Source organism: Mustela nivalis (genome assembly GCF_964662115.1).
Source record: "Mustela nivalis genome assembly, chromosome: 18".
Lineage (NCBI taxonomy): Eukaryota > Metazoa > Chordata > Mammalia > Carnivora > Mustelidae > Mustela > Mustela nivalis.
In genome coordinates this window covers 11,826,121-11,853,844 of record NC_139037.1, presented here as the reverse complement: position 1 = coordinate 11,853,844, position 27,724 = coordinate 11,826,121, and the positions used below count along the sequence as shown (strand labels likewise).

At 43.6% G+C, this 27,724-nt stretch overlaps 1 protein-coding gene across 5 annotated transcripts in view; it reads right to left on the bottom strand.

Moving 5' to 3' along the window:
• Window positions 1-27,724, bottom strand: part of WDR59 (WD repeat domain 59) — a 228,334-nt gene that overhangs the window by 147,617 nt on the left and 52,993 nt on the right. For 3 of the 5 annotated variants that reach the window (XM_082712207.1, XM_082712208.1, XM_082712209.1), the window contains exons 15-24: window positions 26,558-26,653; window positions 26,269-26,425; window positions 25,722-25,791; window positions 16,849-17,002; window positions 13,086-13,142; window positions 7,482-7,615; window positions 6,045-6,126; window positions 3,033-3,145; window positions 1,469-1,619; window positions 1,315-1,387 (exon numbers count right to left, since the gene is read on the bottom strand). In XM_082712207.1, the coding sequence (XP_082568333.1) occupies window positions 1,315-1,387; window positions 1,469-1,619; window positions 3,033-3,145; window positions 6,045-6,126; window positions 7,482-7,615; window positions 13,086-13,142; window positions 16,849-17,002; window positions 25,722-25,791; window positions 26,269-26,425; window positions 26,558-26,653 (1,087 nt within the window). Of the gene's footprint in view, window positions 1-1,314; window positions 1,388-1,468; window positions 1,620-3,032; window positions 3,146-6,044; window positions 6,127-7,481; window positions 7,616-9,659; window positions 11,066-13,085; window positions 13,143-16,848; window positions 17,003-25,721; window positions 25,792-26,268; window positions 26,426-26,557; window positions 26,654-27,724 lie in introns of those variants that run through there. The other 2 variants (XM_082712206.1, XM_082712210.1) reach the window with 2 other exon arrangements.

Below are 27,724 nucleotides of genomic sequence, written 5' to 3'. Positions count from 1 at the left end.
AAACTCACATCCTTGATATCATGACCTGAGCTGAAACCAAGAGTTGGACACTTAGCCGACTGGGCCACGGAGGTGCCCCCATGCAATTACTTTTATCATCAAGAAAATCAAAGGAATAAGGTTTCTGTCTTCCCTGCCCCACCTCCCTGAATGGGTTTTCCAGGAAAGAGAAACTTCACTTTGTTGAAACATTTTAAAATTGCAAAACATTTTAAAGTTTCATAGCTTTTTTTTTTTTAAAGATTTTATTTATTTATTTGACAGAGGGAGATCACAAGTAGGCAGAGCGGCAGGCAGAGAGAGAGAGAGGAGGAAACAGGCTCCCTGCTGAGCAGAGAGCCTGATGTGGGGCTCGATCCCAGGACCCTGAGATCATGACCTGAGCCGAAGGCAGAGGCTTAGCCCACTGAGCCACCCAGGTGTCCTAAGTTTCATAGTTTTAAAACTATTTTAAATAAAATGAATTTTCCTGACTTCTTGTGCAAAGAGTACTGGTAAAATGTTTTTCTGCATGGCCCAGATTGGCAAGACAGTGATATTCTCTCAGGAAATTATTTGACACTGTACTTACTGAGCACAAACTGCTGATTTTTGTTTGGGTCTTTTTTTTTTTTTCTTAATACTTTTTATCTCTTCTTATCAAATTACTGTAACTATGTCTTCTTCGCCTGCCCTGCCTCTAACGGGCTCCACCTTTTATTTCCAAGTCTCTGTATCTGTGGCTTCTCTTCTATAGACTAGGAAACTAAATCACTAAGCTCATGCAAGTTCTATATAAGAGAAGAATAAATTCTGAGTAAGAGAAAAAAAAAAAAAGGAAGGAAGAAAAGAAAATTAAGATGATTTTTAAAAAGAAATTTCAAAAATCCAGAAGCCACAAATACACTTGTTAAATAGACCTTTATGGCCAGCTGGAATCAGGCTCATCTTTATTTCTCTACCTTGAAAGGTGGCACGTGGGAAGAGACAGCTAACAAACGGCCCTACCCCGTCTGGGTGGGGCAGGGGAGGGGTGCATATGAGGGAGAAAGGATGAGGGTCGGGTTTACCGGGTGAACACTGCAGTCCCACTGCCAGTCTTTCAACGTTACAAGTTGAAAAGCCACCCAGTCGGGCACAAAGACATCCCAGAAACTGGCCTGTTCAAGTCCAGGCCTTGCTAACGTCAGCATCCCCATCCCATTAAATTGGAAGAGAAATGAGGAACAAGGAAAACACAGAGTGCATCTACCAACCGAAGCTGACACAGTAACAATTCACACACAGTGTTCAGGGCGCCAGAAATCAGCGTGCCCAAGGCAGCGCTATACCAACCTATGTTCCAGCCACCGGTGTTGAGCCCTGGGTCTGACATGCTTGAGCAGGAGCCCGAGGACGTGAAGCTGGGCTGCAGGACAAACAGAAGCGGCGTCAGAACAGGCTTCCCTTTAGGAGCGGTCGGACACCACGCACGAGGCCGCAGGCTTACGTATCGGCTGTGGGACACCACAAGGTTAGACGACCGGCCGGGAAAGGGTCCGAAGGGGTTTGGTATTCCCTGAGGCCGAGACTGGGCTTCGAACACGCTGCAGAGCATGGCCAATGTCTGGACGTCCCGGAGTCGGCAGTAGTGAGCCAACCTGGCGGAAGAGATAAGAGGAGAAAAAGTCAAGAGAAGAGACAGAGGAAGGATAACCGTCACCGTTGTGGTGGGCTGCGGACCGAGGGTAGAAGGGAGGATTCTTAATTCTGCCTCACAAAATCGTCAGGATCCAGGGCTTTCTACAGATCCAGCAGCTTGTACTTTGAGTCTGGCTAAATTTGTTTTGGAAAAGAATGTATCCAAGTACTACAAATAAGCTGGATAACCCAAGTGAAAGATTCTAGTTGGCGTCCAGGCACGGCTCAGACTCGAGTGTAGCCTCTCCAAGAACTAAGAGGACTAAACTAACATCTGAATGGGGCCATGCATGTGCTCGGTCTCCCAGTCTTCACTCATAACCTAATGCTACATAAAGGTGCTCAGAACACTGTACCATCACCATGGTGTGGAGAGTTGACAAAAGACACGAAGGTGCAATTATGAATATGAGCTATTAAATATGAATAACAAGGGATTTTTTTACCTTTTACCCACATCCTTGTTGCCCCTTTTAGGACCACTACAGGGATCAGAGCAACATGGCCTCTGTGACAGAATGATACTGATACTTTCCTGCCAAGCAATGTATGGTGGGTTTTTACATTTTTTAAATTTTTTTTAAAGATTTCATTTATCTGACAGAGAGAGAGGGGAGCACAAGCAGGTAGAGCAGCAGGCAGATGCCCAACCAACTAAGCCACTCAGGCACCCCAATGCATGGTGTTTCTTAAAAGTGTTTTCACACCATCATATTTGAGCCTTATGTGATGTGGCTAGAACCATTATCATCCCTGCATCACCATGAGGCAACTGAAGCTTCAGCACAGGGCTCAGGTCCAGCCTCAACAAGTAAGTCCAGCAATTCTCCACCTGAGGGCATCAGAGCTTCTCTGTCTCTCTGTCAGGCTCTGAGCCTCACAGTTATGAAGGTTCAAGTGGTTGGACCTGGTGGCAAACCATTTTCACATTGTATTTCCAGCCTGCCACATTTCAGAGCAATAAATCCAACCTTCATAGACTGCCAAGTAGAGTGAAAACATCATCGCCCTTAGGAAACATGTAAGTCAACATAGAGTTAGAGAATCTGCTCTTGGGGCCAAAACTCTATAGCACCCCAGAAATTTACCATTTCAAGAGCTCATTCTCCTGTGTTTCAGACTAGTGTGACTTATGGGCTAAGGCATAAATCTCTAAAGGACACATGAAACTCAAATCCTTGTTGTAAATAAAAAATACTGTATACTTCCTTCTGCTATAAGAATTCAGTTCTGCACAGAAATTACTAAAGCACTAATGGGAAAGAGCTCATATTTTCCCATTTCTCAGACTTCCTCGATGAAAACACTGGAAAGGTTTACAGACCTAAAATTTACATCACTTGTTTTCCTCACTTTTAGCTCTCAAAACCTACAGAGACTCCAGCAGCTGTCGCCCAAATGGATGTCGAGCCCAGGGTGTTTCCAAATCTGGGTCAGACTTGGGACCAAGGCAAAGATCCGTAGCGACTGTAGCCAGCGACCAAACCTGGAACAGATCGAAGACAAACACTCGAAGTCAGACTGGTGAGGACAGGACCAGGAAGCATGAAAGAACCCTACCTCTCCTCCACACACAGCCTACAGCCTTGCTGCTCTGAGGGCAACACAAACTGGGAACATCAGGGCCCCTTCCAGACACACTGAAGCAAAATATGCATTTTAACAAGATTCTCTGGGGACTGTAATGCTCAAAAAACCCTAGTCTTAAAAACTTTTATTAAGCAAACATCAAAGAAATGACACCACATGTCACATTTCAGATCTGTCCTTTGCCCCAGTAATGGGAAACTTTGTTGCTTTCATCACAGAAGTTTCAGCATACTCTTAAAGCTAAAGAAAAATAGGCCAGGACAAAATAGACTTGACTTTCTTTTTGTTGACATCGAATCTGAGGAATATCTTCAAACTGAACTCTCACGGGGCTTGGGGTCATCAAGCAGAAACTAATATCCATTAGGTATCTATTAAATCCAAGATTTAGCACACACTATACTAAATAGATCACGCCGTCAACAGAGGCTCCTTCCCTCCACACTTTTAAAAATGGAGTACTACTGGGAAATCTTTCTTAGTGGCAATACATCATTGCATGCCCACTAACTGAAAAACACTAGACTAGACTCTGTGAGAAACTTGAAAGGAAGAAAATACAGAGTTTAATCAAGGAGTCAATAAGAAAAAAGAACAAACAAAAATTCTGAAAAACGGGTAGAGAAACACCTCAAATACACAGTAAAAACCTATTAAATTAGGTGGCACTAATATACTCAAACACGCAAGTATCGATTAAGACAAGAATCACAAGGTTTCTTTTCATCTCTCTAACCAGTGACCTGCCTGAATGGTTGCTGGGAGAAGTTAATGTCTTTCTGGGATGGGAGAGGATGTTTACTACCCTGACAATTTAGGGATGTTACTTCCTCGGATTAGAAAAAGAGAGAGAGGGGCACCTGGGTGGCTCAGTGGGTTAAAGCCTCTGCCTTCGGCTCAGGTCATGATCCCAGGGTCCTGGGATCGAGCCCTGCATCGGGCTCTCTGCTCAGCGGGGGAGCCTGCTTCCCCCTCTCTCTCTGCCTGACTCTCTGCCTACTTGTGATCTCTGTCAAATAAATAAAAATAAAATCTTAAAAAAAAAGAGAGAGAGAGAGAGATTTCTTTCGTTTGAGAGAGAGACAGAACACGGGAGGGGCAGAGGAGAAGCAGAGAGAATCTCAAGCAGACATCCCCGCCCAACATGCACCGCTGAGCGTGGAGCCTGGCACAGGGCTCAACCTCACAACCCTGAGATCATGACCTAAACCAGAACCAAGAGTCGGAAGCTTAACCCATCAAGCCACCAGGCGCCCCCTTACGTCCTCACTTTTAATACACATTTTTTAAATGGCTCTAATAGGAATAGTGGACACTTGGGTTTATTTCTACAACTTTTTACATTACAGTAGACACATCATCATCAACATATGCATAAAAAAGAACCAGAAAATATTCTTTTTTTTTTTTAAGATTTTATTTATTCATTTGACAGAGAGAAATCACAAGTAGATGGAGAGGCAGGCAGAGAGAGAGAGAGGGAAGCAGGCTCCCTGCTGAGCAGAGAGCCCGATGCGGGCCTCGATCCCAGGACCCTGAGATCATGACCTGAGCCGAAGGCAGCGGCTTAACCCACTGAGCCACCCAGGCGCCCCAGAAAATATTCTTCAAGCATTTGCACCAATGCCACTTCTGTCCCTTTACAAGTACCATGCCACTAATGACCACGATGATTACAGGAACAGAGTGGCGACTCTCCCATACGTGGGCTATTTGCCATCTAGCAGATACAGATATGGGAGTTTCACATATATGACCTTATTTCTTCCTCACTGGTACTAGAATCAGGACTATTTCATATTCGAGGAAACAGGTTCAGAAAGATTAAGTGTTGCCCAGGATCACAAAACATTTTTTTTTTAAAGTAGGCTTCACACCCAGCATGGAGCCCAACGTGGGGCTTAAAATCATGACTCAGAGATTAAGACCTGAGCTGAGATCAAAAGTTGGATGCTTAACCGACTGAGCTGGCCAGGAGCCCCTTAAAGATTTTATTTTTAAATAATCTTTACATGAGGATTGAACTTAACAACCCCACGGTCAAGAGTCATATGCTCTACTGACTGAGCCAGCCAGGCCCCTCCTTGAAATAAAACATTTAAAAAAAAAATTGATTGATTTGAGAAATAGAGAGAGAGAAAGCACCAGCAGGAGAGGCAGAGGAAGAGGAGGAAGAAAATCTGAAGCAGATTCCATGTTGAACTCAGAGCCCAAAAGGGGGCTTGATCTCATGACCCTGAGATCACAACCTGAGCCAAAACCAAAAGTTAGATGCCCAACTGACTGTACCACCCAGGCACTCCTGAAACAAAGCATCTTTAAAAGCATGAAAACCCCAGCAAAACAGAATTGACAGTGCAAATGGCACAGGCACAGATACCCACATTTACGTGTATAATAATCACCATGGTACCAGAGTAAATGAGAAATGTAATAAAAAAATTATCAGAATGTGCTTTAGGATCTTCTCAACTAAGCTCTAATAAGAAAAAGACCCAGAGTGGGGTGCTTGGCTGGCTCAGTTGGAAGAGCATGCAACTCTTAATCTCGGGGTCATGAGTTCAAGCCCCATACTGGGGGTAAGATTACTTAAATAAAAATTTTTTTAAGAAAGAGAGAAAACCCAAAGGATTTAGATAGAAAGCTACTCCAGCCCTGTAGTTGGGCAAAGAATATGGTAGAGAAATTGCAAAATAGGAAGCACTCCTTGAAAGGTCACTAAACCAAAATTATGAAGTGAAAATGATCAGCTCAAAAAGAAAACTCCAGATGGGCATGAGAAGGGATGTGCAAACCTGGACAAGGTCCTTCCTTCCAACAAGCAAGGCAGAAGTGGCATTCTTCTGGCATGTTTCTTGAATATCATTCACATTTAATCTGAAATGTAAAAAGAATTTAAAAGTTTCTTTCTGGTCTCACCTCCTAAATCAGTGACCCCTGATTTAACAAACTAAAAGTTGTCCCTTTCATTGTCACCCAAAACGTTTTGTCTCCTTTAGCCTTAAGCTTCACCCTTCAAGTCACATAATGGAGAAAAAGCTTACCTACAGTCCAGGCTGCAGGTTCGTGCCTGGGGAAGATGAAATTGTTCACCTCTCTAAAGTCAGGACGGGAAGCCAGCCCCGAACGATAATTTAGCAACGAGCTTTTCTGTGGATTTCCCCACACTTAAGGGTTGAATAAAAAGGAATTTAAATATGTGCAACACTGTGGTTTCTAACACAAAGAGTGGTGTGCTGTGTACATAATACAAAATAAACACTTTCTGTTATGTGTTCAGTTCAAGAACAAGGGTGACCACGGGGCAGCCTCTATGCGCCTGACACTGGCCTCCAAACTCCCTTCAACCAAAGTGGCTCTGCTTTTAACTGTTTTACATATCGGTATGGAAAGCAGAATTCTGAGGCTGTTCGCAAGATTTCTGTGCCTCCCCCCACCACACATCTAATATAATCCCCTTCCTTTAATTACGGGTGATACCAGTGAATATTGATGGGCTATCACACCCAAGATTAGATTATTAATCCGTCCACTCTGAATGTGTCGAGAGATTATTTTAGGTGGGCCAGACCTAATCAGATGAGACCTTAGAAAGAAAGTGAAGCATCAGAGAGAAACTCCTACTGGTCTCGAAGACGAAAATCACCGAGTTCTTCAAGGAAGTAAATTCCAGTAACAACCTGAATGAGCTTGGAAGAGGACTGTAAGCTTTAGATAAGGCCACTACATGGCCACCTCTACAGTTTCAGTCTGGTGAGACATAGGCAAGGACCCAGCTAAAGCCATGCCTGGACCCTGACCCACGGAAACCTGAGACAGCAAATATATGTTAATTTAAGTTGCTAAGTTTGTGGTACCTTGTTATGCAGCAATAGAAAGCTCATATAATGGTCTCCTCCTAAAACTTCTGAAGAAAAGTTTCCAACCCTTACCTTTTTTTTTTTTTTAAATTTAAGAGAAAGAGAGAGACACAGAGAGTGTGCGTGGTGGGAGGCGGGAAGGCAGGGGGCGGGGAGAGGGAGACAGAAAATCTCAGGGAGGCTCCATGTCCAGCACGGAGCCTGACACAAGGCTTGAACTCACAACCCTGAAATCACAACCTGAACAGAAATCAAGAGCCGATCGCCTAACTGACTGAGCCACCCAAGCGCCCCGAAAGGTTTCCAAAACTTCAAGAAAAATAGAAAGGAAGCCACGTGGATTATGATGTGCGATAAGCACGGCAGACTTACATGTACAGTTCCCCCAGTGATTTGTGAACTGGAAGAAGGCATGCAGTGTCCTGGATGATAACTTTCCCGGCAGCCTTGATCGGTCGATTGCCAGAGTCTGACCCCTCACGCTTGCTTTTCCACCTCCTGGATTTCTGGGGGAGATGACGAGATATAACTAATGCGGACTCTGATGAATGGAAATCTACAGTTGCAGAGCACATCAGAGTTGGGTCATTGGTTATTTGCAGAGACTTTGCATTACATCATGCCCACAATTACATGAATCAGCATCTGTAGGAAATAAAAGGATGGCAGAGGGCATTGAGTTGTTGGTTCCAAAATCCTAACAGGAAAATATGCACTTACTGCAGGGCTACATACATTGTGCAGGTGCCCAAAAATAGATACCTTGGATCTAGAATTTAAAAAAAGAAAAGAAAAGAAAAAGAACGAACAGCAGGTAAATAAGTTAGTAAAGACCACAAAATTGTGGAAGAAGAGCAACTTTTAAGGTTGGGATTAGCCTTAGGGTCAAAGTTCTTGCTTGAAACTAATCAAAGTCTTTTTTTTCTTCTTAGACCGCTTTAATAGGGTTTGTGGAAAATTTAATTCAGACACAGCAGTGTGGGCTCTGCAAACCTTAATCTGTGGCAGGCAGACCGAGAAACAGAGCAGCTCAAGGAGAATTACCCGGTTTTTCCTGGCAGACTTGAATTACTTCTAAAAGGGATCGTTTTAGAATGTCAAAAATACTTGAGCGGAGGTACCTGGGTAATGGACATAGAAGACCACGAGCAACTGGCCTATTTCCCCAGGGCACCCCCTACAAAGGAGCCCTGTGTGTGGGAAATGAGAGATGTCCTGGAAAGGGGGCATTATCAGGATAGCCCCATCTGGTATCCTCAAAATGACAAGCAGCTGAGGAAACAATATTTTACTTTATTTTATTGCTGGAAGTTAAAAGGGAGCCCACCAAAGTGACTCAACTCAGGGTGGAGGTGACATACTTATTAACAAAGTGGCTAGGGAAGGGGTCTGCAATCAGGAGTCAGAAAACCAAGGTATGTGGGTCTTATTACCACCTGTGCTGGTTCAGTGTGACCCTGGGTGAGCTCCTTATTTGCTATGAACTTAGTCTCATGTCATCCTCTTTGCTCGCTGAGAACTATGCCTCACGATGAGCTCCATTCTGATCTTGCAAGTTTAATAAGGCCAAGTGGAAAGGTGAGAGTGCAGACCGAAAAATGTGCAATTAAAAAATCTGTAATGATTATAAAAGTATTATAAGCCTTCAGGAATTTAGATTAGACCATTCTTAGGTTACTCACAAATAATTGATTTTTTGCAAGTGATTTTTATACAACTGCTCTTCCATTCATGAGTCATGGTCTGTATTTAGTCGTTTCTGACCAGCGATGTCCGGTCTAATCCCCAAAGATGCCCAATGCATGTAGCTTCCTATGGGCACCGTAAGTGTTATGGAACCGACTAGATCCAGGACACCTGGACTTGGATCGTGGTGGGTAAAGGTTGGCTGAGGATATAAACTGTTTATCTTAATTTGTAAATACATGTGCTACGTTATCCATTTGGAACTCTGACCCAGTTGATCTTTGGCAGCAACTGAGTTTTTCTGTGATCTTGATTCATACACATCATTACTATCAATCTAAGAGAAGCCTCAGCTACTACATTGAGCAGCCCTTTGATTCTCGATTTGTGCGGGCTAGTTTCTAAAGAATTATGTACCCACTCACAAAAATACTAGCTTTGGAGCCACAGATATCCTGACAAGGACGCAATACAGGGAGAATGGGCTGAAGAGTAAACCGCCTGTCAGAATGGGCTGGAGCCAGACGGTGTTAACCGACCCAAGACAGATGTCGCCCATGTGCATGAGATCATTTGACGTGACTGGCTGGAGGCAGGGTACTTTTGTGGGCATCTACTGGGCAGTGACAGGAACAGCACAGTGTGGTGAACTGAAACAGGGAGGGTGTTAGGTACACAAACTTTTTTTATCCAGGTTTCAGGAGTTTAAAAATTCCAGGAAACAACACCCATAGGTCCCACATAATTGAATACCTCAAATGAGATTTAGGGTACTGGATTAAAAAAGTAAGAAAGAAACAAGAGGAAAAGATGGACACTAAAAAGATTCCACCTGGAATGGAGTATGATCCATCTCGTTGGTTTTCTGTGCTGGGTGGAAGGCGTCTAAAACACTGTTCCAGGCAGACACTCTGGCTTGTTGGGTTTATAAGAGAAAATGAGCGGCGTCCGAAGAATCGGCCACTTCACCACAGCTCCACGTAACTCTCCGTGGAAATAAATGGAGGCCTCATGAGGGATGGGGTCTGCTACCTTTCAGGCCACACAGAAAACCACCACAATTTCCTGTCTTTTTAAGCAAACTTAATGAAAACAGGATATTAAGGCCCATGTGCCAAAAGTGGTCCCTTCGCCTATAGACTAGCTCATTTAAAAATGTTTTTCCTAGCAGACGTGTGTTATTTCTGAAAGTGATCACTTCAGAAGGCCAAATGGACTTGAGCAGAAGGACCTGGGTAACACAGACCATGGAAGATCGTGAGCAACTGTCCCATCTCCCCACAGCCTCACCTTCAAATGGCCACAGAGGGTCCTCTGTGCAGGAAATGAGGGATGTCCTGGACGCAAGTCCAAGAGCATATATGTTTGACTTAGGCTTTACGGATTTGTCTGTTATTATGAACAACATGAGCTCCCGCTCTGGGATGTTCCCTCACTGCGAGTGTGGCCATCACCACAGCTCCCTGAAAGAGGGGCTGCTGCTTCCATTTGACAAATGACGATGTGAGTCTTACTTGAGGCCATACTCCTAAGAGCTGAAATTTGAACACAGGCTGTCAGGCTGCTAAGCCCATCCTTATTAACCTGCTCTTGAGTGCATGATTTTGGATTATAAAGAAAAAAAAGAAGCCCTAAGACTAAGCTACTTGTTACTATGTGAACTGTTTGGCCCACCTTTAAATGCATCCATCTCTGCATAGGAGATGAACGTCTGATGGGAGTGAGGCCTGTCCGACACCCCAGACCCTCCAGTTACTGCTCATTTCACTTCTCTGCCAAGTACCCCGAGCACCCTGAGCCGAGCCAGAGCCGCAGCTAAACACCAGCAGAGACAAGAGGCGGCCGTGGCTACTGGCTTCACATGGGGGCTCCCCGGGCTCAGCCCCAGATGCTATATTACAGGCCAGGCTCAGACCCTCACTCTGTTTCATCCCCTTTCTGGGAGTGGGAGGGGTAGGCACGTTCAGAGGGAAGAGAACAGAGTCCAAAGAGATGCCTTAGGACTCTTCCCTCTGCCCATCTGGGGTCCTTGGTTACAGAGATGGGGAGGAAAAAAACCCGCGTGAGTCAACAGGTACTTGATGAAAACGTCGACAGTGGTCTTGGACAACCTTCTGTGATCGCCCTTCACTGAACTATAGAAATCGTAGTCCGGATTTCCCGGGACTTGCCTGGCAACTTCTTGAGATGGCAGGCTTCTAGCTGGTTCCCCTGATCCGTTCTGATGTGCAGGCGATGTGTGGTGGGAACTCACTCAGTTGCCTCTGAGCCTGTAACAGGACATCTGCTGGCACTGGGTGGGTCTAAGTACAGCTGCTGCCAGGCCTCAAACTATAAGAGCAATTACGGGACCACACTGCACATTCATCTAATCCAGCAAGGAGCAAGTGCAAAATGTTATCAAAAATCTGTAAGGGGCCATAAAAAAGAGTCTCGTTTTTTCTATTTAGTGGTTGGTGGTTTTTAAATAGGAAGTGCCACCCCTGCAGACTAGGGGAGTCACCCAGTATGCCAGGCTAGTGACCGTGTATCCTGGGGACGCAGATACAGCCAGTCTGCCTACGTACGTAAAGACACGCTCAGTCTCTGAGCAGATGTCAGAGCCTTAGGTCCTTGCTGCTCCCAAAGGAGCACAGGTAAATTCCTTGCAGCAAAAAGGGTTCATATTCCATCCACACTTCCCCAAGACTTCTTCTTCCCTTACATCTTGCTGGTGATTGGAGGAATCCCTCATCTGTGCCACTGTCAGGTGACAACATGCAGAGAACAGCGACACACCAGGCTGAGGTGTGGCTGAGCGTTCCAGGTAAGGGGAGGGCACTCTGGCCTGACAGCCCCCGAAACCTCCCGCATGGCTCTAGTCCCACTCTGACGGGCTTCGACGGGGGCGCTTTTCTGTGCAGTAGGCTCGGTCCTTCTGGGAGGAAACGGGCCCGCGTTTCTCTTAGGTCTTCTCAATGCCCCCATCCCAGAAAACACCCCTGCCCCACAGATTTCATAAGCAGGGATTGAGGAAGAGAGACAAAACGAGACAGACAATTATCACATGATGAGCACCAGAATACTCCTCTGAACATACCAAGAAGGCGTTCATGGACTCATAGGAAGGAGGACAGGGAGGAAAGGACTGGGAGAGGTGGGGGCGGGGGGAGGCATTGGTGCGAATAGCACTGAATGACAACCAATATAGCCAGCTTGCGACTGTACCACCAGTGTTACTGCTACAATCGGAGGCAACATCAATGCCAATAAATGGGTTAAATGTAAAACAGCCCAAGAATAAGCCACCAACTGCTTCGCAGCAACCCCACCAACAATGCATAATCAGCAGAGTGGGCAGTGAGTCAACGTGAGCTCCTATTTCAATAGCAGCAGGAGGAGAGACTTCTGGAAATCACTGGAAATCCAGCAGTCAGGTTGGCTGGGACAGGCTTTTGGAGGGATGGCGGCCACGATGGCCGCTCCACCTGCAAGCTGTCAGCAGCAGTGGTACGTGCTAGTCAGGGCTCCTGATTTCAACTGGTTTCGATATGAAAAGGCTATAAGGACTCTTCCCCGACCAAATTTTTTACACCGAATGAAATTTACACAAAAGGCGCAAGGCTGCCTTTCACAGCCCGAGGCCACCTTGGCACTAGTGAAACATGAAGGGGTTGGGAGAGGAAGACAGAAGAGGGGGGATGGCCCACAGGAATGAGGAAGAGAGAAAGAAAAGGAAGCGAGGAAGTCCACAGCAGAGGTTTCATTGCAGTGCAAAATACTGTTGGTAAGGGGAAAAAAAAATTGTTCCAGAAAGTTCCCGAAGGATTAAAGACTAGCTTATGCATCATGCCAATGAAGCAGGTGAGCACTTCCCTCTTTAAACTAGACCAAGACGATAAAAACAGAGAGACAAAATGGTGGAAGCCTCTTCTATCTTCCTCTGCTTCACCCCATGCCAAAGGTAGGCTTTTGAAAGCTCCAGGAAATGATACAAATACCCCAAATGAAATCAGGTGAGCAAAAGGCTTACAGTTGGGGTTCTTTGCAAGAAACCCAGTGTCTGGCTTCGTTTTCAAAGAAGCCCGTTCAGGATCCTTAACGGTCTCAGTCTTCGCCCAGTGGAAACTGGATAAAACGAGGAGGAAGTCCTTGGGCCTGACTCCCAGGAACGAAAAATTTATTGTGCTGGTCCTGAAAACCAGCCAGCCTGTCTCTCAGGTTCCTCAAAGCCAGGCAGGTGGCATTTTATTCTTGGGCCTTTGGGCAGACAGGATTAGTCAAGGAGAGCATTTGCACAGCGCACAGTACCGGGAAGTCGTTAATTGCTTGTATGGACCAACGTCGCCGGGCAGAGCGAGGAGACATCTGTGCGTGAAAACGTTACACCCAGGAAGAGGGAAGAAAAACACCAAGAAAATTAAAAGGGAAAAATATAGAATAAAATGAAAGCTTCCCACACATCTGATGGATTCAAAGGTACCACAATACACTGCAAAACTGGGTTTGCATGACTACTCATCCGAACTTAAACACAGCAGTATCTCAACGCCCTCACCGCCCTCCCGACCCATCGCACTCTGAACCCAGCTTCAGTGTTCTCGTTCTTCAGCTCAAAATGCATTTCAAGATATAAGGAGGCTGAGCTCAAGCTTGGGATTCTCTAGGGAGGATGCCAGGGCAAGTCGAGAGATGGGTGGAGGGTCTCCCCTTTCCATCAAGAGCATACGTATGTGTGAAAAGATTCTCATTCCTAAAAAGGTAGAAACTGTTTCTGGTGTGTGGTTTGGGGGGCACAGGGGAAACTGGGAGCCTTGACCTCAGGGCCACAGGTCTATTTTCGGAGTGATGGGTGAGCAAGCACACACGGGAAATGGAGAGAAAGAGGGAGCAAGGCTGAAGAGCTGCCCTCCCGAGGGCGCTCACTAATGGCATGAGTGCGAAACTGGGGCGGAAAAGCACTGCCGATGGAAATCAGAAATTATTCTATTAACTTCAAGACCGCCTCAGTTATTTACATTAGAGCTATTTTAGCGACATAAACTGAAGCATGGGTGGAGGTTGCAGAATTTTAGAAATGTTTATAGGCCAAGGCCTAATGTTTATCACAAGTTCTGGGTCCTCTGATTTGCCCTAAGACTAAACAATATTTCATCAACTATTAATAGTTGGTCCAGTTACCAGATGAATGTTAGCATCTCTCTGGGCTTTCTAACTTCCTGTGAAATTTGACAGTTGGCTTTGGTTGTTGATTTTTTTTTAGGTCTCTCCCATTTTTTTAATATTTAGGAACGAACCTTGGAATTCCATCCAGAGAACATTTGGGTGAATATAATAATATGACCTAAGTAGGGCAGGTTAAAAACACATAAAAACAAGAGAAACAAACAGTAAAATCCCCAGTGGGTCCATAAAGCTTCTTGTAATCTCCAAAACACTCTATAATTACTTCATGCTTTACTTTACATGCTATACTTTAATGCAGTTATATTCTTTTTCCTTTACTCTTACTCATTTAATGATCTCAAGGGTAGAGATCTGAAAGAGAATAAAGATATGTAGGGGGAAAACGGGGGCTGAAAATAAAGACTTAAGCACAAAGAAATGTAATAATCTAGAATCATTTTGAGAACAAAAGTAATGAAAGTGGTATTATTTGACATGTCAAACTAGATACCTGAGGATAAAAAAATACTCCTCGAGGGATAAAACTATATGGACCTCTAAAAGGAAGGAAGATCGTCTCTGTAAGATATCACGGCCTCTAAAAGGAAGGAAGATCGTCTCCGTAAGACATCACGGCCATGCTTCACTTCCCTCACTCCCCCAGTCCCCGCCTTCAGCCCCATGTAATGGGACGGACATGAACAAGGCTCAAGGAGAGATGAATTTCATTTCAGATTCATCACAAAATGACTCACTCGTTTAACTGCTTATGAGGTTGAACCACATGAAACTTTCTGAGGTTAAAAACAGTCAAGTATCAGTAATTTCATAGGATTTCACCAAATTACTATATGTTACCCACGGAGATGTGCTTCCCTCCCCCAGAGCTTCTAGGGTTCTTACGATGTTCTGTTTCTTTGCCCTTGTGACTGTTAATTCACTGAATTATATGCTTATGATCTGTGAACTTTTCTGTATGTATATCACACAGAAATACAAACGTTTCATATAAAATTACCATTAGTGACTACCCATATTTTATATGGTCAGTCTCTGAAATACAACGTCAAGATCACTTACTATACTAGGTCATCCTAAGGGACTATCATAGCCTGTGGAGAAGCTGTATACTGGGAGTCATCCCAAAGTGAAGTATCACAGTCTTTCCCCTCCTCCCCAAAAGATCCTGTCTGGTAAAAGGTAACTATCTATGTGCTTTTGGTCCCTCTTTATAATTATGGTGTTTATGGCAGACCATGAAAAACATGAATATAAGGCTATACAAATGTTTTGGCATTAGGAGAGGTCCCACCATGGAACGGGAGTTATTTTGACTAAGGCGTGGCCTTTCTGCACTGTCAGAGTCAAAACGCTAGTCCACCTCTTTTCCCAATCCAAACCCAAGCACGAGTAACATATGACATGACTCAGAGGAGGATTCAGACCTAGCTCTTGGCTAAAAGATCTCCTCAGCCTGGCCCTGATGCTGAAGAAAATTCCCCCATTTACCCAACCACGAGTTTGTTTGACTGTTATGTCAATAAAATGCCTGCTAGCTTGCTTAGAGGGAAGAAAACCTAAGAATTTTTAATGTAAAGGACTTGGGAAGATATAGGTGTTCCAGTAAGGTCAGGGACAGCCAGAGGGGCACAATTCCACCAGAGAGGTGAAGGGGCCTACAGAACGGCAATAATCACTGTCTCCATTCAATGGAGTGGTCTTGTCCAAGGTTGGTCCACCTCAATCAGCTCCTGCTGTCCATTTCAGTCACATACAAACTCTAAGACTCGACAAGTCAGAGGTGGCCACCTACCAGTGTGGACCAAGGCCAGACAATACATTGCAATCAAAGTGCAGGCACCTCTGACACTAGCTGGAAATTGGGTTTTTATTTAAAATAACTCAACTTTTTAAAAAACACATTCCATCTATAGTCAATCCATCATTTTCCAATTAGTTGGGGACAGAAACAAAGAATTCCTAAGGACTGAGCTGGTTAATAACTCAGTGGTAGCTCTGTTTAAAACATCATTGTCAGTTAAAAGCCAGTTTAAACCAGCCTCTCAGTCTGACAACACAGAGAGAGTTCTTAGCATTCCTACGCTCTGCCAACCTTCTCTACATTATCGTCACCAAAGGCTTCTGACAGCTAAATAGCTACATTAGGGATGACAAGTTCTTGAAGAACCCAGGAACACAAGGATGGGCTCAGGGGATTTTCATATAAACTTATCCGTTCAGATGGGCACTCTGGTGCAGACAGTAAAACCATAAGACCCCTCACAGATCAACTTTAAAACTTCTCACCGCTGTGACGTTCTAAATATCTTGAGATCGCAAGCCTTCAGAAGCTTCCCTTAATTTGCAGACAAACATAAGAACACTAAGGAAGATCTGCAGGTTAATAATTCTACTTGAGGGCGCCTGGGTGGCTCAGTGGGTTAAGCCGCTGCCTTCGGCTCAGGTCATGATCCCAGGGTCCTGGGATCGAGGCCCGCATCGGGCTCTCTGCTCAGCAGGGAGCCTGTTTCCCTCTCTCTCTCTCTGCCTGCCTCTCTGTCTACTTGTAATCTCTGTCTGTCAAATAAACAAATAAAATCTTTAAAAAAATAATAATAATAATTCTACTTGAAACAATGGGAATCACCTTAACAAATGGGGTAATGGGATAGGGTTAGATGGGGAGTGAAGAATATGGATTATAACAGAACCAACTCACCCCTCCACACACAATTCACAATAGTTAAAATCAACTGTAAGGAACAAAGCAAAGGTCCTTCTTGAACAAACCAATTTTGGAAGTTGAAGACTAAGGTGGATTACTAACTTTGCTGTGCATAGCAGGTAGGGAGACAAAAAACAAGAATCCAGTCGGAATTAGAATCATAGACCATGGCCTGCTGCTTACCCGCTCCTTGTAGTAGAAGGAGCTGATGGAAACCTGCTCCTTCTCACTGCGAGTGGGGCTCCCACTGTATAAACGAAGGTTCCCAGGGGCTTCTGTGCGGATCTTCATGGGCGCAATCAAGCCAGTATGATAAGCAGACAAGGCTGACAGAGACCTGTGGTTGAAAATGCAGAATTATCCATACTGGCTACAGTCTTCCCATATTTCCAAGTAGTGTTGCTCTTAAGCACATGATGAAACCAAGAGAAAAGATGGGTAAAATGGGGGGGAAAAAAAAAAAAGAAAACTCAAAAAAAAAAAAAAAGAAAAGAAAAAGACCAAAATGAACTTATAAAACAAAACAAAACTAAAACGCTTTGTCTGTTAAAACAGAGACTACTTCCAATTGTATACATAGACAATTCAAGAAAATCAGCAAATTAGTAGAGCAAATAAGTGAATTTAAATAGGAGGCCAATCTATAAAAATCTACTTATTTCTATACATTAGAAACAAACATTTGGAAATAAACATTAAAAATTTTTCATTTACAATAGCATCAAATACCTAGAAACAAATTTAATTTAAAAATGTGCATTGAAAATATAAAATATTGCTGAGAAATTAAAGAAAACCCAAACCAATAGAGACATATATGATGTTAGTGGATTGGAAGTTTCCATTATTATTGTTAAGGTGTCCATTTTCTCCAAATTGATCTACAGAGTCAACACATTTCCAATTAAAATATGAATAGGCTTTTTTCTGTAGAAACCAATAAGCCATTTCATATTTTTATAAGACTACAAAAGACTTGGAGTAAGCAAGCAATCCTGAAGAATAATAAAGTTGGAGGACACACCTTTGCAAACACGAAGACTTACTGTATAAAAGCTACATTAAGAGTATAATGTTAGGGGTGCCTGGGTGGCTCAGTGGGTTAAGCCTCTGCCTTCGGCTCAGGTCATGATCCCGGGGTCCTGGGATCGAGCCCCGCATCGGGCTCTCTGCTCAGCAGGGAGCCTGCTTTCCTCTCTCTCTCTGCCTGACTCTCTGCCTACTTGTGATCTCTGTCAAATAAATAAATAAAATCCTTAAAAAAAAAAAAAGAGAGAGTATTAATGTTAGGGGCACCTGGGCGGCTCAGTCATCAAGCGTCTGCCTTCAGCTCAGGTAATGATCCCAGGGTCCTGGGACCAAGCCCTTCATCAAGCTCCTTGTTTGGCGGGAAGCTTGCTTTCCCTCTCCCACTCCCCCTGCTTGTGTTCATGTTCTTGCTGTGTCTCTCTCTCTCTGTCAAATAAATAAATTAAATCTTTTTAAAAAAACTTTTTTTTTAAAGTCTAGTGTTAGATAGCATCCAACAGTACATTGAAAAGATTATTCACCACAACCAAGTGGAATTTATTCATGGGATGCAAGGTTGGTTCAACACTCCCAAATCAACCAATGTTAATCAATGCATTAATAAAAGAAAGGACAAGAACCATATGATCCTCTCAGTAGATGCAGAAAAAGCATTTGACAAAGTACAGCATTCTTTCTTGATTAAAACCCTTCCCAGAGTACGGACAGAGGGTACATACCTCAGTATCATAAAAGCCATCTATGAAAAAACCACAGCAAGTATCATTCTCAATGGTAAAAAGCTAAGAGCTTTCCCCTAAGGTCAGAACATGGCAGGGATGTCCACTCTCACCACTGCTATTCAACATAGTACTAGAAGTCCTAGCCTCAGCAATCAGACAACAAAAAGAAATAAAAGGCATCTGAATCAGCAAAGAAGTCAAACTCTTACTCTTTGCAGATGATAGGATACTTTATGTGGAAAACCCAAGACTCCACCCCAAAACTGCTAGAACTCATACAGTTATTCAGCAAAGTGGCAGGATATGAAATCGATGCACAGACACCAGTTGCATTTCTATACACCAACAATGAGACAGAAGAAGGAAAAATTAAGGAGTTGATCCCATTTACAACTGAACCAAATATTTTAAGATACCTAGGAATAAACCTAACCGAAGGGGCAAAGGACCTGTACTCAGAAAACTATAAAGTACTTAGGAAAGAAATTGAGAAAGATACAAAGAAATGGGAAAATGTTCCCATACTTGTGGATTAGAAGCATAAATATTGTTAAAATGTCCATCCTACCTAGAGCAATCTACACATTCAAAGCTATCCCTATCAAAATACTATCAACTTTTTTCACAGAGCAGGAACAAGCCATCCTAAAATTTGTATGAAACCAGGAAAGACCCCAAATAGCCAGAGCAATGTTGAAAAAAAAAACCAAATCACAATGCCAGACCCCAAGATCTATTTCAAAGCTGTAATCGAAAGAGTACGGTACTGGCACAAAAACAGACACATAGGTCAATGGAACAGAAGAGAGAGACCAGAAATGGACCCTCAACTCTATGGTCAACTCATCTTCAACAAAGCAGGAAAGAATGCCCAATGAAAAAAGCCTCTTCAACAAAAGGTGTTGGGAAAATTGGAGAGCCTCATACAGAAGAATGAAACTGGACCATTTCCTTATACCACACACATAACAGACTAAAAATGGATGAAAGGCCTCAATGTGAGACAGGAATCCTTCTCAAACCCTTGAGAAGAACACAGGCAGCAACCTCTTCGACCTCAGCTGCAGCAACTTCTTCCTAGACACACCGCCAAAGGCAAGGGAAGCAAAGGCAAAAATGGAATATTGAGGCTTCATCAAGATAAAAAGCTTTCGCACAGCAAAGAAAACTGTCAACAAAACCAAAAGACAAGAGACAGAATGGGAGAAGATACTTGCAAATGACATATCAGATAAAGGGCTAGTATCCAAAATCTATAAAGAATTTGTCAAACTCAACACCCAAAACACCTTGATTTAATCCAGTCAAGAAATGGGCAGGAGACATGAACAGAACATTATGCAAAGAAGACATACAAATGGCCAACAGACACATGCAAAAGGGCTCAACGTCACTCAGCATGAGGGAAATACAAATCAAAACCACAATGAGATACTACCTCACACCAGTCAGAATGGCTAAAATGAACTGTTCAGGAAACAACAAATGTTGGCAAGGATGCAGAGAAAGGGGAACCTCCTACACTGTTGGTGGGAATGCAAGCTGGTACAGCCACTCTGGAAAACAGTATGGAGGTTCCTTGAAAAGTTGAAAATAGAGCTACCCTAGGACCCAGCAATTGCGCTACTGGGAATTTACCTGAAAGGTACAAATGTAGGGATATGAAAGGGGCACCTGCACCACAATGTTTACAATAGCAATGTCCACAACAGTCAAACTATGGAAAGAGCCCAGATGTCCATCAACAGATGAATGGATAAAGAAGATTGTATATACACAATGGAATATTATCCAGCCATCACTAAAATGAAATCTTGCCATTTGCAACAACGTGGATGGTACTAGAGAGTATTATGCTAAGCGAAGTAACTCAATCAGGGAAAGAAAATTATCATATGATCTCACTGATGGAATCTGAGAAACAAGGCAGAGGATCACAGGGGAAGAGAGGAAAAAATGAAACAAGAGGAAATGAGAGAGGGACACAAACCTATATTAAGAGGCTCCTAAACTCAGGATGCCTGGGTGGCTTAGTTGGCTGGGCATCTGCTTTCAGCTCAGGTCACAATCCAGAGACCTGGGATCCAGTCCTGCATCAGGCTCCCTGCTCGGTGCTCCCACCGAGCAGGGAGCCTGCTTCTCCCTCTGCCTGCTCTACCTGCCTTCCTCCTGCTTGTGCTTTCTCTCTCTCTCTGTGACAAATAAATAAAAATCTTTATGAAAAAAAAGAAGAGAGAGAGAGAGACTCCTAATCTCAGGAAACAAACTGAGGGTTACTGGAGTGGAGGGCGATGGGAGGGATTGGGTAGCCGGCAGATGGACACTGGGGAAGGGTATGTTTTATGGTGAGCGCTGTGAATCGTGTAAGACTGATGAATCACAGACCTGTACTCCTGAAACAAATAATACATTATATGTTAATTTATAAAGGGTGGGGGACAGTGTTGGCATACAGAAAAACCTATAGATCAAAGGGGAAAAATAACAGACTCCAGAAACAGACCCACAAACAGGGTCAACTGATTTTCAACAATGATATCAAATGCAGTTTTATTTAAAAGATTTTATGTACTGGGGCGCCTGGGTGGCTCAGTGGTTTGGGCTGCTGCCTTCGGCTTGGGTCATGATCTCAGGGCCCTGGGATCGAGCCCCGCATCGGGCTCTCTGCTCCGCAGGAGGCCTGCTTCCCTCTCTCTCTCTCTCTCTCTGCCTGCCTCTCTGCCTACTTGTGATCTCTGTCTGTCAAAAAATAAATAAAATCTTTAAAAAAAAAAAAAAAGATTTTATGTACTTATTTGAGAGAGAGAAAGTACAAGTGAGGGAAAGGGCAAAAGGGGAGGGAAAAGCAGATTCCCCACCAAGCAGGGAGCTCAACACAGGGCTTAATCCCGGGACCCCAGGATTGTAACCTGAACAAAAGGCGGAGGCTTAACCAACTGAACCACCAGGCATCCTAATGCAATTTTTTTTAATCAATGCAAATTCAATGAGAAAATTCCATTTTTTTCCTTAAATGGTGCTGGAATAATTATATATCTCAATTGAAAAAAGTGAACTTTGGCCCCTACTCACATCATAGCCAAAAATTAATTTGAGATAGACTATAGCCTTTAAATAAGGGATCTAAAACTATAAATTTTTAAAAGAAATTGGAAGAATATTTTTGTGACCTTGGGTAGGCTGTTTTTTTTTTTCTAGAACACAAAGGCACTAATCATAGAATTTTTTAGGTGACAGACAGGACTTCATCAAAACTAAAAACTTCTTGGGGCACCTGGGTGGCTCAGTGGGTTAAAGCCTCTGCCTTCAGCTCAGGTCATGATCTCAGGGTCCTGGGATAGAGCCCCACATCGGTTCTCTGCTCAGCAGGGAGCCTGTTTCCTCCTCTCTCTGCCTGCCTCTCTGCCTGCTTGTGATCTCTGTCTGTCAAATAAATAAATAAAATCTTAAAAAAAAAAAAAACTAAAAACTTCTTGTTTACTAAAAATAATTAGGGAAAGAGAAAGATAAGCCACAGACTCAGGGAAAATTAACACATACTTCTAGTAAAGGATTTACAACCAGAATAAAGTACTACCACAATAGGGCACCTGGGTGGCTCAGTGGGTTAAGCCTCTGCCTTCAGCTCAGGTAATGGTCTCAGGGTCCTGGGATCGATCCTGCATTGAGCTCTCTGCTCAGCACGTAGCCTGCTTCCCTGTCTCTCTCTGCCTGCCTCTCTGCCTACTTGAGAATTCTCTGTCAAATAAATAATTCTTTAAAAAAAAATTAACACAAATAAGTAATAAGAAAAATAGACCTAAAGAAATGGGCAAAATACTTGAACAGGCATATCACAAAAGAAAACCAAATGTTCAATGAGCACACAAAAGCTGCACAACATCACTAGCCATCACCTTGATGAGATACTGCGCACCTACCACAATGGCTAAAGTTGAAAAGACTGAAAACACCAAATTTTTGAGAGAATGTAGAGCAACCATGTGGTAATTTTTATTTTATCAGGCCCCACACTGGAAATAACCCAGATATCCCTCAAGAAGAGAATGATAAATAAAATGCATTATTTCATACAATGGAACCACTGACGTATATAGCTATATGGATCCATTTCAAAAACATTAAGTTGGGGGCACCTGGGTGTCTCAGTTGGTTAAGCAGCTGCCTTCAGCTCAGTCACTTTGATCTCAGAGTCCTAGGACTGAGCCCCACAGCAGGGCTCCCTGCTCAGCGGGGAGTCTGCTCCTCCCTCTCCCTCTCCAATTGTCCCCGCCCCCCACTCATTCTCTCTCTCTCAAATAAATACATAAAATCTTTAAGAAATTTTTAAACAACAGGGATGCCTGGGTGGCTCAGTCGGTTGGGTGGCTGCCTTCGGCTCAGGTCACGATCCTGGAATTCTGGGATTGAGTCCCGAATCGGGCTCCTTGCTTCGTAGGGAATCTGTTTCTCCCTCTGCCTCTGCCTGCCACTCTGCCTGCCTGTGCTCTCTCTATCTCTCTGACAAATAAATAAATTAAAAATCTTTAAAAAAACTTTTTTTTAAAAACAAAAACAGTAAGTTGAACAAAATAGGTGAGACACAAAATAGCACATGCTGCATGACATTCTGCTTAGATGAAGTTCAAGCACAGGCAAAACTAGAACTACAGTGATGGACGTCACAAGACAGGTTTCGTCTGCATGGAAGGACAGGGGAAACTTGGCTCTGTATCCTGGTCTGGGTGCTGGTCATCAAGGCATGCAATTCCCATTCGTGTACTGTAAATTAGACCTCAGTAAAATGCTGTTCCAAAGTCCAGATACTCATCTTCTGGTTTCCCTTTGAGAGTAGGTGGTTGATTTTTAGTACAATGTTTAAAATAAGAAACCCAAAGCAATTACAGGGTCTCTGACATGTAACTCCCCAGTCCTGTCCACCAAGGTCTCGTCCGCCTGGGTTACTGCAGAGAATGGCAGACTCTCAGGAAAGCAGGAGGTGAATCTTCTCTCTTTCCTATAAATATGCTGATTCTATTCCAACCAGCACACCCAGGTGTTTGCACCGGGAGGGCTTCCGTGTTATCCTGGTTGCTACACTGCAGAACCAGAAGTCTACATATGCAACTGGTAATATTTAAGCTTAAAAAAACAGTGGTAGGGGCGCCTGGGTGGCTCAGTGGGTTAAAGCCTCTGCCTCCAGCTCGGGTCATAGACCCGGGATCCTGGGATCGGCCCCGTATCGGGCTCTCTGCTCAGCGGGGAGCCTGCTTCCTCCTCTCTCTCTGCCTGCCTCTCTGCCTACTTGTAATCTCTGTCTGTCAGATAGATAAATAAAATCTCTTAAAAAATAAAAAAAATAAAAAATAAAATAAAATAAAATAAAAAACTAGTGGTATGGGCAGGGGGGCTGCATGTGTATGGAGACAAGGGTATGTACCCAAACTTCCCACTCAATTTTGCTACACATTTAAAACTGTTCTAAAACAGGGGCGCCTGGGTGGCTCAGTGGGTTAAGCCGCTGCCTTCGGCTCAGGTCATGATCTCAGGGTCCTGGGATCGAGTCCCGCGTCGGGCTCTCTGCTCAGCAGGGAGCCTGCTTCCCTTCCTCTCTCCCTGCCTGCCTCTCTGCCTACTTGTAATCTCTCTCTGTCAAATAAATAAATAAAATTTAAAAAAAAAAAAAAACTGTTCTAAAACATAAAGTTGATTAATGAAGAAAAAGCACCCTTTACAGTATGCCCCAGCAATTCCTCTCCTAGATATATACCTGAGAAAAATGAAAATCTAGGCCCTCACAAAAATTTGCATACAAATGCTCCTAGCAGCATCATTCATAATCGCGAGGACGTGGAAATAACCCAAATGGCTATCGACTGATGAATAAAGAAAGAAAAGGTGGCATATATGTATGATAGAATATTATATGGCAATAAAAAGAAAGGAGGTTCTGATACGTACTACATGTATGAGCCCTGAAAACAAAACACCAAGTGAAAGAAGCCTGTCACAAAGGGCCACGTAACTATATGATTCTATTTATATAAAATGCTCAAAATAGGCAAATTTACGTGCAGCCATCACTACAGTCAATTCTACAACATTTTTAATGACCCCTAAAGGAAACTGTATCCCCCAACCTGGCAACACTCCCAGGTACCCTGGAGGCAGGGTTGGCAAACACTATCTACCTTCTGTCTCTGTGAATATACAACAATTATTTTAAATGGGTCAGCTATATCCTGTGTGAATTATATCTCAATAAAACAGTATAAACATAAACAAATACACACACACACACACACACACACACACACACCAACAACCAGTAGTAATAATAGGAAACACAGAGCAACATGCCAGCCATTGTTCTAAATGCTTCTCAGGGATTTACACATTTAATCTTCCCAACAACTGAAGGAGGCAGGTGCCAGGATCATCCCCAAGTTATTGTTGAGGAAACTCAAGCCCAGTTTAGTAATTTGCCTAGGGTTACAGAGCAGCAGGGCCAACATGAGGCCCCAGGGGCTTGGCTCCAAAGTCCACATTCCCATTTGCTACTTAGATTGTGTCTTAAAAAGAGACCAAAACAAATAAACCAAAACCCCCCACACAGAAAAATAACGGAGATCAGACAGAAAGCATGTTGAAATGCTAACAGTGACTCACCAAGGAAAAGGAGAGCTTTCAAATTTTAATTTAAAACTTCCATATTGTGAGTTTTTCCAACCACTTAATGTCATTTTTAAAATAATTTAACATGTTTCAGTAATGTTAGGAGTGCCATATTGGCGCCGTGAACCAGCAGATGATCTTTTTCATTACTTTTTTATTTTTATTCAATGTTCAAGTAATACTTTAGCAATAGGGGATTTGCCTTGTGTTGACAACAGCTTTTTTTTTTTCTTAAGATTTTATTTATTCATTTGACAGACAGAGATCACAAGTAGACAGAGAGGCAGGCCGAGAGAGAGGGGAAGGGAAGCAGGCTCCTTCCTGAGCAGAGAGCCGGATGCAGGACTCGATCCCAGCACCCTGGGATCATGACCTGAGCTGAAGGCAGAGGCTTTAACCCACTAAGCCACCCAGGTGCCCTAACAACAGCTTTTATCAAACTACTTCTGATGGTTTGGTAGTAACTGGACCTCCCAAATCTTAGCTTAGTGGCAATTTCACGAACCTCATCTTTCTTGAATAAATCTTATAGTGGGTATTTACTGAAGAACTAAAAGCACCTGTCCAAAGACAAACTCAGTGCACATTCTCAGACGTCTGCCCACTTACGGCCCCGTGAACACAATGGACATCTGAATCTCTCAGGCTCACCTCGGAGTAGGTTCTGTTGGAGACACTGCTCGATGCATCGTCATTGGCCTTGTGAAATACACCAGATACCCTGACAAAGGAGACACATGTGCACATCAAGGTCAATTAGCTGCACCTGGGAAATCCTAAGCCGCCCTGGTCAGCCCTGACTGTAGCCATACATAACAAGGACGAGGGTCAGAATCGCTAGAATCCAGGAGGGATGGATTGTGTGTGGCATGGAAAAAATCTTCCCAGATACTTTATATCTGTATATAAACACAGGACAGGGTCCTGTCCTGTGTTGAGAATCAGGGATCTGAATAAGACTCAAGTTCATGCTCATGAGAATGCAAAAAATTAAAACTGTAATTCGGTTGAACACTCTTATGATGTGTCTGCAGAAGTTAATTTGGCATCAGACCATTTAACACTACAGCAGAGTTCCCAGGAAACAAAACCAAATGACAATTTCCTGATTTTTCTGAGATTTCTTTATAGACTACAGGACACTCTGGGCTTCTTGCTCTCAAAATCTATAATCAGAGAACCAAAAAAAGAGACCCACCTGCTCCGCAGAACCTGGCCCCCGAGGTCCTAGGGAAGGGAATATTGGCATCCTGGTACGACCCGTAGGCAGTGGTCACCCGGGCAAACGTTGGTAAGGGTGGAGGGACGGAGTTTGGGAGTGCAAAGGGGTTGCTGGAAGTGCTGTCTTCTTGGTTCTGAAATTTAAAAATTAACAGACTAAAACCCACAAGCTGTCTTAAAGCTGACTTACAAAATACGGATACATTAGTTTGGGGAGGAAGAAACAAAACGGAACATCAAAGCAGAGGTTGGTAGGAGAATCCCACCACAAAAGACTCCAGGCAGGAGACGAGCTGGCGCAGGCAGGGCTCCAAACAACTCTGGTTTCGTTTCACTTTTTGCAGAGAAGTGTCTTTCAGGATCTAGAAAAGGCACGAAACACAGTCAAGAATAGCAACGTTCCTTCTCCTGATTCACTTTTATTCTTCAAAGCAGTGGGAAGTCGTGAAGATGCAGGGAGACGGGAGCGTGGCTGTGTCTGAGGCTTCCAATGAAGCATCCTCCCTCCCACCTCCTCTAGAGGCTCACAGAGCAGATTCGAGAAGCTCTCTCCTTAGCCAGGGCAGGCATGGCTTGAGCGAACACATTCTTTTTTTTTTTTTTTTTTTTTTTTTTTTTTTTTAAGAAAACACATTCTTGGGCGCCTGGGTGGCTCAGTGGGTTAAGCCGCTGCCTTCGGCTCAGGTCATGATCTCAGGGTCCTGGGATCGAGGCCCGCATCGGGCTCTCTGCTCAGCAGGGAGCCTGTTTCCCTCTCTCTCTCTCTGCCTGCCTCTCTGCCTACTTGTGATCTCTCTCTGTCAAATAAATAAATAAAATCTTTAAAAAGAAAAAAAAAAGAAAACACATTCTTTCCTGTGAATTCTACTCCTTTCCTCTCCTTCCAGCTGAACCCCCACCCCCTCATGAAAATCTCAGGATCCTAGAAGTAATACCCAATACAAGCCAGGGTGAACAGATTTCACTTCAGTGGAAATCACAACGTATCTTTTTTTTTTTTTGCTTCTTTAAAAACACAAATCCTAACATTTTAAAGCACATGCTATAGACATAAACCAACATACATACTGAAGACAGGCGTGTTAACTGGGCTTGTGGGTTGCACTACAGAAGTCATTACCCACGGGGGCTACACAGCATGTGAAGAGAGGTTAAGTCTGAACTGAGATGTGCTGGGGGGTCTGGGTGGCTCAGTCAGTTAAGCGTCTGGCGTCAGCCCAAGTCATGATCTCAAGGTCCTGGAACTAAGCTCAGCTTCAGGCTCCCTCTGCTGCCCTCCCTGCTTGTTCTCTCTCTCTCTCAAATAAATAAAATCTTTAAAAAAAAAAAAAGGAAAGGCCCAATGTCAGCTGCTAGGCATGCTGAATTAAGATGTGCTGTAAGTGTAAAATTCATACCAAGTGTTGAAGATTTAGTACCAAAAAAAAAAAAAA